The sequence below is a fragment of the Cnephaeus nilssonii genome (genome assembly GCF_951640355.1).
Source record: "Cnephaeus nilssonii genome assembly, chromosome: 4".
Lineage (NCBI taxonomy): Eukaryota > Metazoa > Chordata > Mammalia > Chiroptera > Vespertilionidae > Cnephaeus > Cnephaeus nilssonii.
The window spans coordinates 76,300,883-76,321,090 of record NC_137075.1 but is presented as its reverse complement, the minus strand read 5'-3'; the positions used below and the strand labels follow the sequence as shown (position 1 = coordinate 76,321,090).

Sequence of the window (20,208 nt, the reverse complement as noted above, 5' to 3'; positions counted from 1 at the left end):
AATATTGCATTGACATTATTTATGTAAATAATCCAAGAGAAACCCATTTGTGATTACTAAAATATTTTCATCAGTGAATCTGTTTTAAGTAAATGTTGAGGCTTGTATTTGCTTATCAAAAAGGATGATAATCAAGTCAGTTTTTAAAAAATATATTTTTATTAATTTCAGAGAGGAAGGGAGAGGGAGAGATAGAAACATTAATGATGAGAGAGAATCATTGACTAGCTGCCTTCCACATGCCATGTGCCCTGACTGGGAATTGAACCCAGGACCCTTCAGTCCACAGGCCAACGTTCTATCCGCTGAGCCAAATTGGCTAGGGCTATCAAGTCAGTTTTTAATAACAAAGACTTAGGTATTAACAGTGTTGCTACTCACCCTGTAGAAAGAGGAATTTTAAATTTCTTAGTCTGTTTAGTTGCAGCTGATTTAAATTACAAATTCCATTGTAGCCCAAATGAAGAACTTCTAAATTGTGCATTATTGGAGGCAAATTTTCATTGCTTATTATATCTCTGAAACACACATGTAAGTTTGATTCCATAAGCTTAATTTCAAACCAGTTATATCATAAAAAGACAGCCTGTATGTACTTAACATAAATTGAAGATTTTTTAAAAGGATGAATTTCTTAATGTATCCAAATTAAACTGTAGTAAGTTGTCTCTATATTTTATATAATAATTTTGTAATCTTTAAAATATTTTCATATGGTAAAGTACAGAGTTACTTAAAATAAAACACAAGAATAAGTGCAATTAACCAAGAAAGAGAAAAAAAAATGCATCCAGATTAGAAAGGAGCAAATAAAATTGTTTTTATTCTAAGGTGACATGATCTTGTAGTTACAAAATCCTAAGGAATTCACCAAAAAGAAAACAAAACAAAACAATCCCCTAACCTCCCCCCACATAACTGCACTAATAAATGAGTTCAGCAAAATCACAGGTTAAAAACTTAATATACAAAAATCATTTGAATTTCTATATATCAGCAAAAAATTGAGAATGAAATTAAGGATTCTATCTACAATAGCATAAAAATAATACAATACATCAGAAAATTTTAACAAAATAAGTGCAAAATGTATACACAGAAAACTATAAAACATTGGTGTGATAAATTAAAGAAGCTCTAAGTGGAGAAATATTTCATGTTCATGGATTAGAAATTCAGTATTACTAAAATGGCAGTTCTCGGCAGATTGACCAATAGATTCAATGCAATCTCTATCAAAAGCCCAGCAGTGCCCGCTCCCTCTGAAAACAACCATATTAGGAGAAACCAAGATTGTGGCATAGGTAATCACCTATATCTGTTGCCTCTCACAACCACATCAAAACCACAACTAAACAGCAGAACAACTACCACCCAGAACTGTGGGAAAGCTGGCTGAGTGGAAATTCCACAACTAGAGAGGTGAAGAAAGCGCATTGAGACCAATAAGAGGTGTGGAGGTGTGGAAAGTGCTTGGCACCTGGATGTGCTGCTCTTTATACTGGGAGGTATAAGCTCCCCCTTGCTCTGAACTCCAGTTCCGGGCGAGACTTTGGGGGACCCAGGCACATATGGGGTGAAACTGGACTGTCTGGCATCGGGACAGGAATGTGAGGGCGGCTTACTTTTAGAGGTGCTCGCAGCGATTATTGTTCCTTTCACAGGGGCACGGGACGCAGAGAACCGGGACCTCCCTGGTTCAGGGCAGCCATCACTGTTTGCTCTGTCCTGGTGATTCCCAGATTCCCCGCCCCTCCCAATTTACAATCCCACCCAAGCTGTGCACATCAGCTTTTGCATATGAATGGCCTGTCCTTTCACCTATAAAAAAAAACTTCAGCTGGGTCAGAGAGCCTCAGAGATTCCAAAAGAAGGCCCACTGCCTGGTAGCAGCAGCGGCCTCGCTTCACAGCTGGGCCTTGTCTGGGCACTTGCAAACCCCATGCAAAGAGGAGGAATCTGCAGATGTCTCTGTAGTTCCTGCTGGGTGGCCCCAGACAGTGGCTGACCTTGCACCTCTTTGGAGATCCAAGAGCCAGTGTAACCAGTGGTCAGAGTGAAACCAAAGTGGATTATAACTCTTCACATCCATAAGAGACAACACTCAAGGGACAGACTCAGTGAGCACCAAAGCTCTACTGAAGCAAGTTCTGCTCCATAATGGTGTCTCTTACGCAAAAGATCTTCCAGTATAGACACAGCTGGTCATCGCAGCCAACTGGCCTGGAGGTCAACTCCTCCCAATGATACCAACAGCAATCAAGGGTTAAATACAACAAAACTGTGCACACAGCCCACAAAGGGGTGCACCAAAAGCGTCTAACTCAGGTAACTGGGGAGGCTGAGCCACTGGGCCTTATAGGACACCAACCAGAGACTTAGCAGCTACCCAGTACATAGAAACAAACATAGGGAAGCAGCCAAAATGTGGAGACAAAGAAACAAGTCACAAATGAAAGAAATGGATGAAAGCAAACTACTGGATATAGAGTTCAAAACCATGGTTATAAGGTAACTCAAGAATCTTCTAGAAACCTCTGAGAAATTAAGTGAGATCCTCAAGAATATGAAAAAGGACCAATCAGAAATTAAGCATACACTGACTGAAATAAAGAATAATATACAGGGATTCAACAGTAGACTAGAGGATCCAGAGAATCAAATAAATTATTTTAAATATGAGGAAGCAAAAAACACCCAACCAGAAGAGCAAAAAGAGAAAGAATCCAAAAATATGAAGATAGTGTAAGGAGCCTCTGGGACAACTTCAAGTGTATGAACATCTGAATTATGGGGGTGCCAGAAGAAGAGAGAGCAAGATATTGAAAACCTATTTGAAGAAATAATGACCGAAAACTTTTTCTACCTGGTGAAAGAAATAGACTTACAAGTCCAGGAAGCACAGAGAACCCCAAACAAGAGGAATCTAAAGAGGACCACACCAAGATACATCATAATTAAAATGCCAAGGGCAAAAGACAAAGAGAGGATCTTAAAAGCTGTAAGAAAAAAACAGTTAGTTACCTACAAGGGAGTACCCATACGATTGTCAGCTAATTTCTCAACAGAAACTATGCAGGCCAGAAGGAAGTGGCAAGAAATATACAAAGTGATGAATAGCAAGAACCTACAACCAAAATTACTCTACCCAGCAAAGCTATCATTCATAATTGAAGGTCAGATAAAGAGCTTCACAGACAAAAAAAAGCTAAAGGAGTTCAACACCACCAAACCAGTATTATATGAAATGCTGAAGGGTATTCTCTAAGAAGAGGAAGAAAAGGTAAAGATAAAAATTATGAACAACAAAGTGACAACAAACATATCTATCAACAAGTGAATCTAAAAATCAAGTGAATAAAAAATCTGAAGAACAGAATAAACTGGTGAATATAATAGAATCAGGGGCATAGAAAGGGAATGGACTGACAATTCTCAGGGAAAGGGGTTGTGGGGATGCCAGAAGAGATTGGACAAGAATCTTACACCTATGGACAAGGACAATGGGGGGGTAAGGGGTGGTAAGAGCATGGTGTGGGGTGGGAACCGGGTGGAGGGGAGCTATGGGGAGAAAAAAGAGGAACATCTGTAATAATCTGAATTATAAAGATTTATTTTTTAAAAAAAGAAAGAAAATAACCATCTTAGCTTAACAATGGTAAGGAAATTCAATGAGCCCAGAATATCCAAAACAATCTTTAAAAAGAGCAAAGTTGAAGGGTTTACAATTCCTGATTTCAAAATCTATATATATAAAAGCCTAAGCAACCATTACGACTGAACGACCAGAATAACTGGAACGACCGGTTGACCAATCTCTATGACATGCACTGACCACCAAGGAGCAGATGCTCAATGCAGGAGCTGCCCTCTGGTGGTCAGGGTGCTCTCACAAGCGGGAGCACTGCTCAGCTGACCAACCCATCCAGGCGGCCCACCAGCCTGGGGGCAACCACTCACTCCCTCAGTAGTTCTGCAGGTCCAATCTCCCGAGAATGGGCCAGGCACCAATGAACCAACAGTGCCACCAACCTCCTGGAAGTCGGCCTCAGGCACCACAGCCACTTCCCCTCCCTAGACCCTCCACAAGGAAGAAATATAAAAGCGGCCGCCAGGTGGCTCCCAACAACCAGCGCAAATGTCAATGGGAAGGATCCAGATCCCAGCCAGCAAAGGCATCCCACCGCTCATCTGGAAGGCCGATCACATTTCGCCCCCCCCCGCCCCCCTCACGTCCCTTGGGGTCCCTCCCATACATGAATTCGTGCACTGGGCCTCTAGTTTATTATAAGCTGCAGTAACCAAACCAGTCTGGTGTTGGTAAAAAGACAGATACATAGATCAATGGAATAGAACTAAGAGGCCAGACATAAACTTCTACATTTATCCATCAATTGCTTTTCAACAAAGGTACCAAGGAAAGTCAATGGGGGAAAGGATCATATTTTAAATAGTGCTGGAATAATAGATAACCACATGCAAAAATATGAATTTAGACCGCACATTTTACCTCAAAATATGCACAAAAAATTAAATGGTTCTTAGTCCTAAATGTAAGAGATCAAACATAAGACTTTGGCCCAGTGATTGAGTGTCAGCCTATGCACCAAGCGGTCACCAGTTTGATTCCTGGTCGTGCAGGAGGCAGCTGATCAGTGTTGATGTTTCTCTCTCATCGATGTTTCTATCTCTCTCTCCCTTTCCCCTCCTCTCTCTCTTTAACATCAATAATTACATTTAAAAAAAAAAACTAAAAAAAACCCATAAAACTTTGAAGAAAATGAGAAAAATCTTTGTGACCTTAGGTTAGGCAAAGAGTTTCTAGGAACAATTCACAAATCCCTATGTGTTAGAGAAAAAGTTGGTAAATTGGACTTTATCAAAATAAAAATATCTTTTAAAGACACCATTTAAGAAAATAAAAAGTCACACATTGAGAGAAAATACTTGTAAATCATTTATTTAATTATGGGCTTATATCCAGAATATTTAAAGAATTCAATAATAGAAAGTCAAACAAACTAATTAAAATATAAGCAAAAGTTTTAAACAGTTCACCAAAGGAGATATAATAATGGCTAATAAGCATATGAAAAGCTGCTCAATAGCATTAGTCATGAGGGAAATGCAAATTAAAACTATAATGAAATTGCACTTGAAAACCACTAGAGTGGCTATAATAAAAAATACAGACAATAGCAAGTGTTGGTGAGGATATGGAGAAATTAGAGTCTGTATAAAGTATTGTTGGTAATGCAAAATGGTGCAACCAATTTTGAAAATAGTTCGGCAGTTCCTTAAAAAGTTAAACATTAAATTACTATACAATGCATCAATTTCACTCTAGGTGTCTACATAAGAGAAATGAAAATATAAGTGCACACAAATATTTCTACACAAATGTTTATATCAGCATTATTCATACTACCCCCAAAGTGGGGACAACCCAAATATCCATCAACTTGTGAATGGATAAACATAGTGTGGCATATCTATACAATGGAATACCCAACATATTCAGCAATAAAATGTTCACTTTCTAATACACACTATAACATGGATTAATCTCAAAAACATTACGCTAAATGTAAGACATCAGATGTAAAAGTCCATGTAGTATGTGATTCCATTTATATGAAATGTCTAGAAAACAGACCTCTATAGAAAATAAATTAGTGGTTTCCTGGAGCGAGAGGTGGAACAAGGAATTAACTGCAAATGGACCTGAAGGTCCATTTTGAAATGTGACGGAAATGTTCTGAAACTTTATTGTGGTAATAGTTGCACAATTCTATAAATTTATTTATTTTTTAAAATATTTTTATTGTTTAAAGTATTACATATAGTAGTACATATATCTCCTCCCCCCCCCAAATTTAGTAAAACTTATACACTTAAATGAGTGAACATAGTATGTAAACTGTACTTTAATAAAGCTGTAAAAACTACTATAAATAGTTCCAATTATAAAGGATGTGTATAAATGAAATGTTTATAGAAGCTTTAATCAAAATAGCCTCAAACTGGAGACAACCCAAATGTTCACCAATGATAAATGAAGAAACAACTTGTCATATAATCTGTATAATGGAATACTACGCAGTAATAAAAATGAATCACTGACACTTGCAACAAAAGATAAATTTCAAAAGAATTATGCTAAGCAAAATAAGTCAGACACAAAAGACTACTTACTATATGATTGTAGTTATATGAAGTTCTAGAAAAAGATAAAATTTATATAATATATATTTATATTTATGTTCTACCAAAAATGTGTACGAAAATGGGAGGTATGTTTGCATTTTCTTCATAATGTATCATTTCCATTGATGCTGGGGCATTAAGTAACCAGATAAATAATTTAGAAACAAAACCAAAACCAAAGAAACCTAAGCCTATGCTTTTAGGTTTTGGGTTCTTTTATGGAGAGATGAAAATGTTCTGGAATTAGATGGTTGTAACTTGGTGAATATACTAAAATAATCACTGAATTATACATAGAGGGTGAATGTTATATGTGAATTATATCTAAATTAACACACACACACACAAGGCTATTAAACATACAAGGTTTTTCATTTTCTTTTTTTACAATATGAGTGTGAAATGGAGGAAGCAAAGAAAAATTAATGACAAAGGAGTATTTTGAGTACCTTTTTATTTGTGAAGTTCATCTTTGGCATGTAGTTATTAAATAAGTATTAAAATAAGCTAAGTGTATGTTACTGCTATCATTAATGTGACTTAATTGCTTTTTAAATTCCCAACAAAATTGATTTATAATTGTAAAGATAAAAGAAAAGTACCTGTTTATTTTTGATGTTCCTTGCTGCCCATACCCACTTGAAGACACTTTCTGGTAGAGTACTTGCCTGTTGGTCAAGTGATTCTGAGGCTTTAGTCTGGGCATGATTGATTCAATATGATTATAGTTGAGGCATAAAACCTACCAAAAGAATAGCTTATTAATCAGGCTTTAAAAAATAAATGCTGAGATATATATATCAATATATATATATATATTGGTTTGAATTAACATCTCAAAAGCTATTAAAATGGTTGGACTGTACAACATAATTTAATGATACCAGTGTTAAAATTACAAATTTTTATATTGCAAATTGTCTGGATTTGGCTTTGAATTTTTTAAAAAATTATTTGACATTCTGGGAAATGACAGCATTTTAAACAAAATAATGGAGACAAAAGAGAGCTGTTTACTTTCTCAATCTGCACTGATTTCTCCAAGCCTGATTTAAATGAAATAACTCTTTAGTTGGAGAGATTGCTATTTTCCTATGTTTAAAAGACCATAAAATGGCTCAGCCAAGCTATAGGATAGATAAATCTCAGACTTCCATCCCCATCTCCTACACTGAGTAAGATTTACTGCTTATAAGATAATCACATAAAACTGAGGTCAACCAAAATAACTTTGGAAGGTAATACTTTTTCTTGTTTGGTGAAAAAAAAAACTTTAGGAATTGTTTTTCTTTAATAACATGAAAATACCTTTTAATCCAAAGTAAAGAAAATTACAGCTTTTTCTGAAAACTTTGAAAGAAAATTTGTGATTTACCTTCACATTAGGCAGATAGATTAATCCACTGAATGAGGTAAGATTATTGTTCTGTAGGTTCACATTACACACATTTCTAAATTGGTCAATTGGAATCAAATCCACAGTTCTGAATTTAGACAAAGTAAATACAGTTACAATTTTAGTAGGAAAATTATTTAGGTGAATCCCTCATGTACAACACCAAAAGCATTTTCAAAAATCTCATCTGACAAATGCTATAAAAAGAATTGCCTTTATGTAAAATGTATGGGTCAAGTGATGAGATAAATACATTTTTTTGGAGGAGCACATATGTAAAAAAATGACATAGAATTTCATTGCTTTAAAAAATGTCTATTATAACAACACTATCATAAAAGAAACTTTAAACAATTAACATCTTCAATTTCTTTATAAATTCATATGTTCATGAAATCATAGTGAAGTTGATATGGTAAATCATAAGATTTTCAGATTGTAAACTGCAGAGGATATGAGTGAAAGAGGTGATTTCTGAAATGCCAGGAAGGGGTTAGGAATGGAAAAGAAAAGGTGAAAGCAAGTGAAATCTTTGACAGCAAGGTTTTTGTGAGATCTGAAAACTTTTATTGCATTCCACTTTGTAAGAACGTTTCGGTAATTAAACAGAATGCTTTACAACTCTTCCACCTTCCTTTGAGTTGTGAGAAAGAGCATAAAGCTAAATAACCATGCTGCCCATTTCTTTAAACAAACTCTAAACCCTGAAATTATAATTATGACATACTTTTATTCATTCAACATATTTTCATTACTATTTCCTAAGTGCAGACAACATGTCAGAAAAGGTTATAGCAAATATGAAAAGACATTGTCTCTGCCCTGAAGGAGTGGGATCCAGAACACTGAAATGAAGAAAAATTGCTATAATAGAGTTAGGTGTAATGGCATTTTAGGAAAAGAAAAACGTATTTGGGAAAGTCAGGAATTTCTTTGCAGGGGAGAACAGTCTTAAAATGAGACTTGGAGAATTTATAGGCATTTGTTAGGCAAATTAGAAAAGAAAGAGTTCTAGGCAGTGGAACAGGCATAAGCAAAGGCAGAAACATGACACATCATCTTATGATTGAGATTGAAGAACTATAATATTTTAGAATTTCTGGAGCATAAAGAGTTATAGAGCCACAGAGGTAAGAATTACAAGAGATAAAAATAAACATTAAAGGGTTTTCTATGTTGTACAATGGGACTTTAAATTTTATTACGTAGACAATGGAAAGCCACTGAACAATGTTAACAAAGGAAGTGTTCTGATAAACCTTGCATCTTAAAAGGCGGTATGGATTGTAGATGGACTTGCAGGGAAGGTTATATATGACAATAAAAAAGGTCAAGAAAGTTTCTAAAATTGTTTCTTTCCCAACCTAGGCTAATGGCAGTGATTTTGGAAAGAAGAAGGTAATTATGAGACATACTTAAGACATAGACTCTATAGAACATGGTGATTAATTAAAAATGAAGGACAAAGGAGAAAGAGAAATAACTCTTAGATTTTTGGTGTGAGCAACAATACGTGGATATTATTTTCTAGATGCTATCTAAAAGCAATTGAATATTCAAGTGCGGAGCCTAGGTTGGGCAAAAGTTGGGGGTCATTATCATAAACTAAATCCTTTTATTGCCTTTCCTTTTTCCTTATTCTGTGTGTGATTAGTGCAGAATAAGGAAAAAAGAAAGGCAATAAAATGATTTATTAACCATGAGGACAGTGATGACATAAGAATAGTGTCAGAGGAATGAAGTTGGATTGCGTTAATTAGGGTGATATGATGTGAGGAGTAAACCTAGTATATTCTAACTTTTAAAAGCTTGGTTGTAAAAGAAAAGAGAAATACAAAGTCCTAGAAAGAGATTAATGACATTTTTAACCATAGTGTGTGATGACAAAAATTATAAGGGTAGCAAAGTTAGCATGAGATTTTGAAGTAAGGTAGTTAATTTTCTGAATTATAAGTTATATTTGGGTAGATGTATAAATTATAAACCTTAGAAACTGATAATAATTACATGTTTAATTATAATATCAAAAAACATATAATAAAATGTTTTTACCTGATGGATGATGAAGTCCAATTTAATTCTTGCATTTGGGTGAAGTTTGAATGTCCTTGTCGTTCTGCGATCATGTCAGAAGTTAGTCTGCCACCAAACAAATCCTTTGCACACTCAGTCTCTGGTGGGTCCTATATATGAGAACATTTAGGAAGGGATGTCTTCCCTTACAGATGACTAAATGACATTCATTCTTTGGTTCCAGGTAAAAATAAAGTGGACTCATTTCTCTCTATTCCTCCTATTAAGTACAACTAAAACCCCTGCACATGGTATTCTCTTATATAATAAAAGGCTAATATGCAAATTGTCCCCTTGGGAGTTTGATTGCTCGCTATGATGTGTGCTGATCACTAGGGGGTGGTGCAGAACATGGCGGGGGACCAGGGGCGCTGAGGGAGTGAAGGAAGGAGGAGGCGGCAGGGAGGCCGAGAGGAACCAGATTGGCCCTGATCGCCAACCATTCCTAGGGAACCTACCTGTGCACAAATTTTGTGCACCGGGCCTCTAGTATAAAATAAAGACTGAAAGGTACAGGGAAGAAAACAGACCAGCTAGGGACCTTGGGACTTGAGGAATGACATTGTGGTGAGTTCCCTGGTGCATTTTGCTATTTATAATTAAAAAATATATATATGAGGTCTTCATCCAATGTTCCTAGCCAAGCCATATGATCAAGCAGGAGGGCAATGGAAGCCTGGCCTATTAAAGGGATGCCCATATGAGGCATGGCCCTATGGAAATTTGAAGGGTACATTAAAGTAGGTCATATTAATACCCATTAGAACTTCCTTCTAAGTTTGGAAAATAATTGGAATTGACAAGCAGATATTACCCTATGCTTAGTTAAGGTGGCCATATGGGCCTATGAAATAGGTGAAAATTTGGGGGTCTATAGTAATGCAGAGATGGACCTAATCTGAGACACAGAATGCCAATGATACTGTTCTGTCTGCCAGCAAAAGAGAGACTACAGATGGACAAGTTGTAGATTCCCCTGGGGGAAGGCCCTGCACATAGCCGGTAAGTGTTGTGAGTGTGATAGTGATGTAAGAGTAAAGGAAATACACAGAAGTGAATTTTTCCTTTAGACCTGGGTTTTCTTTTTTCCTCATGTATGCTGAACTAGGTGTTGGAGAAGCCAGAAATCCAAAAATGCCAATAAGAGAAAACAAAAAGTCCACAAAAAGCCTGCTCTCTGTGGTCACAAGACTAAGAAAGGGGAAGTCAAGCAGAAAACTTTTAGACAAGAATGGGTTTACTCCCTCCAAACACTACAAAATAAACTGTGGCCCCAAACAGAATGGGAGCAAGGAGAAAGGCCTTGAAGCCCTAACTGGTTTGGCTCAGTGGACAGAAGGTTCAGGGTTCGATTCTGGTGAAGGGCATATACCTCCGTTGCAGACTCGATCCTGCCACATATATAGGAAGCAACCTATTGATGTGTTTCTCTCTCTCTGTCTCTCCCTCTCCCTTCCACACTCTCTAAAAAAAAGAGTCAATGGAAAAATATCCTTGGGTGAGGATTAACAAAAACAACTCTAGAATTATATTGCTCTTCTATCTCCCTGGGCACATACTTTTTATGGCTTCTTTTCCTCTGTAAATTTCCTCAATGGAAGTTTTAAAGCCTCACTTGGATTTATTTACTTTCTCTACTCTCTTAATTTAGACAATCTTACATATGCTTTTGGTTTAACTATCAACTTTCTTCAAATTACTTCCAAATCTAAACAAATGTAAATCAAATTTCCATACTTCAAATTAGTCCTGTGTTTTCAACTGCTTGCCTGGCCTCTCCAGTCAGATGGATCCACTATCATATAAAACTTAGTGTGTTCAACATTAATAATCTTATTTCTGAAAAGTGCTTTTCTTCTTATATTCATATTCCTGTTATAATATCTCTTACTGGTATAGACTCAAACCTTGTAGACATCTTTTACTCTTCCCTTTCATTGTCCTTCAACCCAATTGATTGCTACATTCTGTCAATTCTCCCCAGTATTTCTCATACCTTTCAGCTCTCCATTTTAAAGTCAACTCCCCTTCATTCAGGTTCTCCGTACCTCACATGTAGACTATTCTAATAGCCTCGTATTGGTCTTTCATCTATTACTGTAAACACTTCTGTTAGATTAAAGTTCCTAATATATAGTTTTGAATATGTTACTCCCCTACTTGATCTATAATGCCCTCCCATTATGCCTCAATTAAAGTCTAAATTATTCAGTCTGGTCTTCATGTTCCATTATTAATTCATATATTTATACTCTACCTCATCCCACAAAGAATTTGTGGCAGCTTACAGGAAGCACATATAATTCAGCAGTAAAATGAAAATAATAAATAATGGAGATGGGTACCAAGAATGATCTAAGTCAAAATGGATAAAAACTGGGGGTAGGAACAGATAGACCATAGATCCTACAGGGTTTTCTGTTACTGAACCATAATTTGGCCCTGAACTTTTAGGTAGTCAAAGTGAAAGGAAAAATAGTTAAACAACACTCATTGTCAGTGAGCGGAGCATAACTTTTCCTTGGGGAAAAAAGTTTTCCCACACTTACTTCTAAAAGCACTTTCTCACGTGATCCTTCAATGAGGGCACAGAGAGATAGGAAGGATAAGATCTTCGCCACCATCATTAGAGCACATGCGTTTCCTAAGTCTACTTTTAAAACATCCCCCAATGAAAGCCAATACCTAAATAAAACCCCGTACAAGATTTTATAGAATTTGTTTGTGTTGGGGGAGAATGTTTTTGATTTTCTATTTTGAGGAATAGATGATCTGTCCACTGAGCCAAACAGGGTAGGGCTTCAAGACCTTTCTCCTTGCTCCCATTCTGTTTGGGGCCATGATTTATTTTGTGGTGTTTGGAGGGAGTAAACCTATTCTTGTCTAAAAGTTTTCTGATTAATTGGCTTCCCCTTTCCTAGTCTTGTGACCACAGAGAGCAGCAGACTAGAATTAGCAATCTTCTCAGAGCACCTCAAGAGTCCCAAACAGTCATGAACTATCTCTCAATTTTCTAGAAGATTTGATGAATTTTATTGTTTGGCAGGACTTAGGCAGTGTTACACAGGAGCCCTGTATTAACTTAGTTGTTACAGAATTCAAGCTTCTAAATATTGCTTTCATATTTAGTCCTGTCTTATTTTTCTTTACAGTTTACTGGTAATGTTGACATATCATTTGTTGGTTTAAATATGTTTTTCTTAAATATAATAACTTTATGTTCCAGGAAGCTATTTTGGAGCCCAAGGGGATGGTAGGACTCCAGAGCAGTTTTTTGGTAGGACTCCAGAGCATTTTTTGGTAAGGTTCCAGAGCAGTTTTTTTCTCCTGTTCCATAAAATTGTGCTGCTTATTTTTTAGGCATTGAATTAGTGGGTGCAAATGTAGGCAGCATCTTTGCTTCCCTGCCACCTCAATTCAGATTATTAGAATTGGCCAGAGGAGGATGATGAACACACAATACAGTATACAGATGATACACTGTACAATTGTGCTCCTGATACCTGTATAATTTTGTTAACCAGTGTCACCCCAATACGTTTAATAAAAGGGGGAAAAAAAGAATTGGCCAGAGGAAAAAATTTGGAAACCCAGGTCCATAATGTGTTTTGGAAACCTAGATGTTAATAAGCATAGTAAGTTAGAGATAAAGAATGTTAAATATGATTATGGCCTATAGATATATGAATATTCATATATTCCATATGGATCAAAAGCTGAGTCATAAAACAACTTACAATTGAGATTCCATCCAAAGCTTTCAGTTCTGGAAGATGAAATATTACAAACAACCGGTAATTTTCTTGATTCCATACAATAATGTTTCCATACACATTTAGAATGACCAAGTTGCATAAATTCTGGGTAATAAAAATACATACATTTAAAGTGATATATATCTCAAATTTTTCCCCTTAAGAGTTTATCCTTGAATTTTAATATTTGCATTACCCTATCATTTTATAGTGATTTGAGTGATTTTAAGTATACTTTTTAGTGCAAGTATACTTACCCATTCAGATCATTAGAGTCCAATTTTGTACAATATGATCAGAATCCATTTTTGGATGTTGGTGCTAAATGAATCATCTATCAGTAATAATAATTTGGAAGGAAGTTTAAAAGAGTATACTTTGTTTATGGAATAATGGCCTATTAAATAGTATGTATATGTGCATAGAGATATAACTGGGATGGAGAACACTGCCTTCTTTTTTTTTTTTTTTTTTTTTGAGAACACTGCCTTCTGATGAGGGATAAAACTAAAGTGCTCTTACCTTCTGAGAGTGTGGCAGAATTTGTTTTAAGGAAAATGTGCTTTTTTATCAGACAAGACATTTTAATGTGCCCTTGTGGAGAAAGGGTCCTGAGTGGATATAGCTGGGGGAGGTTAAGATTAGAGGGAGTGAAACTATTTTGTATCATAATGTAAAATTGTTTATTTTGTTGCTGCTATTGTTGATTAGGTTGCCTCTGCAAGCGTTAGAAGAACTGTTTATATTGGGGAATAAGATGGGGAGAAATCTGAACTTGAGGGAAGATGGGAAATGGACCTACATTTTTGTTAGGATATAAAGTCCTAGAAATATGGTAAAAGCAAAAGAAAAGGGGCCAAGGTTCCAGTGGGTTCCAGTGGTAGGAAACGGCCATTGAACTTTATAAACAATTAAATCACACATTACATGTGAAATGAATTCCCATTCTGTACTGTGGTAAACTCCCATTTTATTCAAACTTTCAGTAAACCCTGTTATACAGTAGCGTGGGAGAACTAAAGAGAACAAAGCTAAGGCAAAGTTGACCAGAAAGACAGAGCTACCAGTAGGAACTAGTAAGTAAGTGAGAGATAATTAAGAATTGCTGAGAACAGGAAATGTTAAAGAATCTTACTCTCTATCCAGGTTGGGAAATCCTTAGAAATACTGAGTTAGGAGGAATGGTTATTTTATCTGAGTACTAAAAAACATTTACCCATTGAGGTTATCAACCTGGGCACGTTATGGTTACACATACATTTGTTTGTATGTATATACATAAATGGAATAAACCATGTTATTCTTGATCATTATTTTCTTCTTACATTTTTTCTATATCTCCCAAACCCTGTACAGGGAACATGCATTACTTTATAGTACAAAGAAACAATATTTTTAAAGACAAAAACATTACCCCAGGTAGTCACCTTTAAGTTGTAGATCTCCTGATTGAGAGCAACATAGTTATTGCTTATGTATAGTTCAATTAGAGTAAAAGCTTTTTGTAAACCACTCAATGAAGTGATTCTGTTGTTCTCAAGAGAAAGGGAGTGAAGATGAAGCATGTTATCAAAAGTATGCTTTTCCAAACCAGTGAGAAGATTATTGTTTATACTGAGGCGGGTTAATTTAGTCAGCTTGGAAATGCCTAGAAAAATAAGCAAATTCAAGAAAAGATTCAGACAGCACTGAAAGGTTAATTTAAAAAAATAAATGGTCATTTTTCTGTTTCTCTTTTTCTGCAGATTCTATAATATTAACCATCATCATTTTTCCTTTTATTTAAGGATATAGTGTGTATGAAGTCCTAGCTAATGTATTAAATTCCAGTTTTGCAATTCTGAGTAGACTCATTCTTCTTAGCTGTTAAGGGAAGGTATTACGTAGTAGGAAATACTAAGTTTTGCTTTCAAATAAACTTCAAGTGATATAATTAAGAGTTTTCACCATCACAGTAACACAAAGCTCTACACACAGGTAAAAATAATTACCCCATTTAAAAAGAGGGTAAGGAACCGGAGTACAATACTCTGGAGCATATTCCTCATTGTGGTATTATTTGCATTAAAAAGAATCAACTAGGCTAATTCTACCTTTGTATGATTACAAGTACTCTAAGACAGAACTTTAAAAAAAATGCCACCTCTCACCACAATCTAACTCCTGTGTACGTTACATAGTGTAGGCACTTTATAACTGTAGGTAGGAAGGAGGTGCAGTTGAAAGATAAAAGCTTTGGAGTCAGGGTTGGTTTCAAATGTATCACTACTAGATTTGTAAAATGATGTGACCTCTGAGCCTCATTTTCCTCATCCATAAAATGGAAATACTAAAATCTACTTCTAAAGGGCTATGGGATTAAATGGAATGGCATTTGAAGAGCATCAGTTATAGCTTTTGGCAAATAATTGGTCCTCAGTAAATTTTACCCACTCCCCTTTCCCACCAACTTCTATCACAGTGAAATGCTGAAAAGTAAATCCATCTAGGGTATGTTAAGATAAAACCATCCAAGCAGAAATTTTTAAATGGATATTAAACTTATCTATGTCTGGAAAAATGAAGAGAAATATCTGTTAAAGTTTAGTGGGGTAGCTATCTTCTCTGAGAAGTAGGTATAGGGAAAGGGAGTATAGGTTGGAGGATTCTTCCCTTTAGTGGGCATATGGAAGGGAATATAAAAAGGAAATAGGGTTCTCAATTATATGTACAAAGCTAAACTAACACCCTATTGTATTGGAATGGAAGACTAGTGATGGTTTTCAATACAAATTCCTGAGCTACCTTCAGGCTTACTAACCAGTTCTCTCTTACAGAGAGACCTGTGAATCTGTATATTCAGTAAGTAGCTCAAGTGATTCTTATGCTCAAGCAAGGTTTAGAAATATATTGTTAACAGCCATTAACATAAAGTATAACAAATGCTATTTACTCATGCTGTTTTAAAAGATATTTAATATTTGCTTTTGCATGTAGAATTTTTTGATATAAAATTTTCTATTTTATGAAAAAGGTAGTACACACACACGTGCTAAAAATAATCCAAGAATTCAAAAGTGAATAAAGTATAAATTAAGTCTTTTTTCCAGCTATGATTTCCAGTTTTTACCTTCAGTCCTTGCCAAGGGCCTCCCTGTTACTAAAATGCACATTCAGAAATATTTGATGCCCAGATAAGTATGTGTGTGTGTGTGCATACCCAGACATTAGTGAAGCTGCCTAATTGTACTTGCATGTGGATCCATATAAAAGGTTACATAGTACATTTGATTTTTAATCTCTTGTGAATAAATTTTCATTTTTGTTAAAGTCTTCAAATTTCCAAATGTAACCTTAATTCCATATTTTGAAAAACAAAGTGGGCTGTTTTATCTTTTTAAAAAGCACTTCATTCATTCATTTTTTTCAACTCTATACATATTAATTACTGCCTGTTTGTAATATGTTAGGTTTGATAAGAGTTGGTAAACACTGGCATAGAGGAGAGGAGAGGGAAGGCGGAGGAGGTGAAAGTCAGCTACCTGGGCTCATGATATTCAGCAGGTGGTCACTGATCCCACTAATAGGTGTTTAGAATACTCTGCTCCTAACCTTCTTGGCACTTCTCTAGAGCTTTTCCTCTTCAGAAATTGTATCCTCAGTGCCATTCATTTTTTTCTCTTGTCAATTAAATATTCATATTCTGACTTTCAATTTCTCAAATTCTTTACCTTCTATCCTTGAGATGCAGTTCCCATCTAATGTGAGCTCTTCTAAGTTAACACAGGATTCCAAGCCTTCCATTTTAGTGAGATTGTTGTTGTTGAATGATGCCCATTTCAAATTTTCCAATTTTTCTAAATTTGTGATTTCAAAGAGATGTTGCCCATCTAAATTTAAGGCAGTTATCTGTAGAATAATTAACAGTATATATTACTTCTGAATCTCATCAACAAATTCAGTGTTATAAAAAATGATTAGTGAAATGACTCAAATGTGGTAACATCAAAGGAATTCCTTCACAATATTACGAAGCCCTTAGGTCACCAAAAAGTAAAATTTGACAACATTTTAACTCCAAGAGGGACTTATATGGAATATGGTCATTGTGCTGTGCCAGTCAGATTCCCACTGCAGTGAAAGACTTGTCCCAGCTGCTGGGAATGCTGTTGGAAGAAAGCTTTCAGCTTTGAGCCCCTTCAGGGGCAGCCTCAGCTGCAGAGAGCTGCCTTGCCCAAGGTCACGCTCCAGCCCAGGCTGGCCCACATCCAATGACAGAGGGATATAAAGGCCTGGCACACTCAGCCCAACTTGGAACAATTTAAAGGGCCATTCTAATTCCAGAACTCCCTGTGTCCCAAGGCTGTCATTGGACCTGCATCACAGCTAAATTATCTGTATATATCCCATCATAAAAATCATGCCACGAATATCTTCCATTTTCAAGGTTCAGCTTCTTAACCCAGTTTCTATCTTTGGTAAGATATATAAGGGTGCTTTATGCAGCAAGAGGCTGCTGCGGCTCCAGAACCTTGTCCTTTAACTGCGGCTGACTTCTAATGAGGCTCCCCTATGCCCATGTCAGGATTTTCCATCCCTTTCACCTTGCCACCCAAACTTTTGGTTTGATCTCTGGCTCTGACCTTTAAAGTTTGCTTGCTTATTTTGACATATTATCAGAATCTACTCTTTGATTTTGTAGTCTACCTTTATGCAAAAATCTCCAATTCTATGGTGACTACTGTCAAGGCCTAGCCCCCATAACATAACTATATACAACTTGATCTCCCTATTTAATTTTAATTCCGCTCTTCCACTTTTCTGACACCTATCTGTGTCCTCTTTATGATATACAGACCAAAGCTAACTAAAAAAATCTATTGAAATTAAGCTTTTTTTAAAAATTGGGTTTAATAGAATTAGCCTTTACCTTCAAGTACCAGTTTGCATTCAGATGTGCATGCGGTCCTAACTTCGAAATCTGTGTCAGAATTTTGGCCGAAGGCCATATACTAAGTATCCGGGGTCTTTCCTCTTTACTGCTAGAATGCCGTAAGAGAGATAACTAATACAATAAAAAACACATGATGAGTAAAGGAAAGGACATATAGAAGTTTATTTCTAACTAGTTAAAAGTACTGTTTCCTACACGAGTGGCCCAATGAATAATTTTAAAATATGACATTTCCTTTGCCTTAAAATGTTTTCAATGTATAGATAAACCTTAAATTATGTACTTTATTTTTGTTTTAGCAGATATTTAACCATACAAATAATATTTATAAAATTGTGAAAGGAATACTGTAATACAAACACCATATGATCCACCCATGAAACCAGCTTAAGAGCTAGACTATTCCTATTACCCTTTCTAATTCTTTCCTCTTTCTCCTCACAGGCCATTACTCAAGTGAATCAGTTGATCCCCTAAGAATGATCAAATGATCTCAAATTTTGTATCTACCATTTACTTACTTTATTGACCTGTTTGTTTTCATAAACAATATATCATTTAGTTTGCACATATTTGAACTTTATGTAAATTGAATAATATATATGAAGTTTTCTATGACTTGCTTTTTTACTCAACATTATATTCAAGAGACTTAGCTATCCTGCTGCATGTAGCTGTAGATTATTTAGATGTCATTGCTATGTAGCATTTCCTGTCAACTCTTCTGTTAAAGAACATTGGATCTGATTTCAGTTTTTTGCTCTTATAGACATTCCTGTCATGAATATTATTGTGCATGACTCCTGGTGTATACAGTAAGAGTTTCTTTAGAGTATATACAAATATGTACCCAGTATATATGCTGGGTTGTAAGGTATATTTATATTCAGCTTTACTAAATAATGCCAAATTGTTTTTCCAAAATAATTGTACCAATTGTAACGTTAATTCAGATCTTTGCTAAAACTTGATATTGTCAGGCTTTAAAATTGTTGCCAAGTGGTGGCTATAAATTGGTAAATCGCTGCAGTTTTTTGTGTTTTGTTTTTTTTAATCCTCACCAGAGGATATCCTCCCATTGATTTTTAGAGAGAGTGGAAGAGAGAGGGAAAGACAGAGAGAAATATCTATGTGAGAGAAACACATCGATTGGTTGCTTCCTGCACACGCCCCAACCAGGACCCTGGCCGGGGGAGAAGCCTGCAACCGAGATATGTGCCCTTGACCAGTATCTAACCCAGGACCCCTCCGTCCGCAGGCTGACGCTCTATCCACTAGAGCAGTCACTGCAGTTTTAATGTTCATTTTTCTTGAATACTAGTACAAATGTGGTGGAGCATCTTTTCCTAAGTTATTTGGCTGTTCTGATTTCCTCTCCAGTGAAGTGTCTGTTTAAATCTTTGGACCATTTATTTCTATGTGATGGGTGGTTATTTTCATGATATATTCTAATTATAAAAAAAAATCTATTGTCAGTTATATGTGTTGCAAATTTCTTTTCCTAGTATGTCTTTTCATGGAATCCCTTTTGAGGAACAGATGTATTAATTTTACTGAAAACAAATCCAGCCTTTTACAGTTTTATGCTCTCTGTTTCTTGTGTAATAAATTCTTCCCTAATTCAAGGTCATAATGAGAATCTCTGATATTTTTTTCTAAAACATATTGGTTTTTCTTTTTACAGTGAAGTTCTTAATGCATTTGTCGCTGTGCCTTTTATTGACTAGCCTCTCTGATCTGTAAAGGCAGCTCTGTTATTTATCAAGTCTCCATGCATGTGAGGGTCAATATTGAGTCTTTATATTCTATTCTTTTGGTCTATTTGTCTAACTCTGCACCAATTC

General features: G+C 35.8%; 1 protein-coding gene across 1 annotated transcript in view; it reads right to left on the bottom strand.

The window, feature by feature from the left end:
• LRRC9 (leucine rich repeat containing 9) overlaps positions 1-20,208 on the bottom strand; it is a gene marked incomplete at both ends in the record, with an annotated part of 86,759 nt that overhangs the window by 22,157 nt on the left and 44,394 nt on the right. The window contains 8 exons of the mRNA XM_079769789.1: positions 382-518; positions 6,810-6,949; positions 7,583-7,691; positions 9,656-9,786; positions 13,414-13,536; positions 14,859-15,079; positions 17,142-17,319; positions 18,341-18,475. Coding sequence (XP_079625915.1) covers positions 382-518; positions 6,810-6,949; positions 7,583-7,691; positions 9,656-9,786; positions 13,414-13,536; positions 14,859-15,079; positions 17,142-17,319; positions 18,341-18,475 — 1,174 coding nt within the window. The remainder of the gene's footprint in view (positions 1-381; positions 519-6,809; positions 6,950-7,582; positions 7,692-9,655; positions 9,787-13,413; positions 13,537-14,858; positions 15,080-17,141; positions 17,320-18,340; positions 18,476-20,208) is intronic.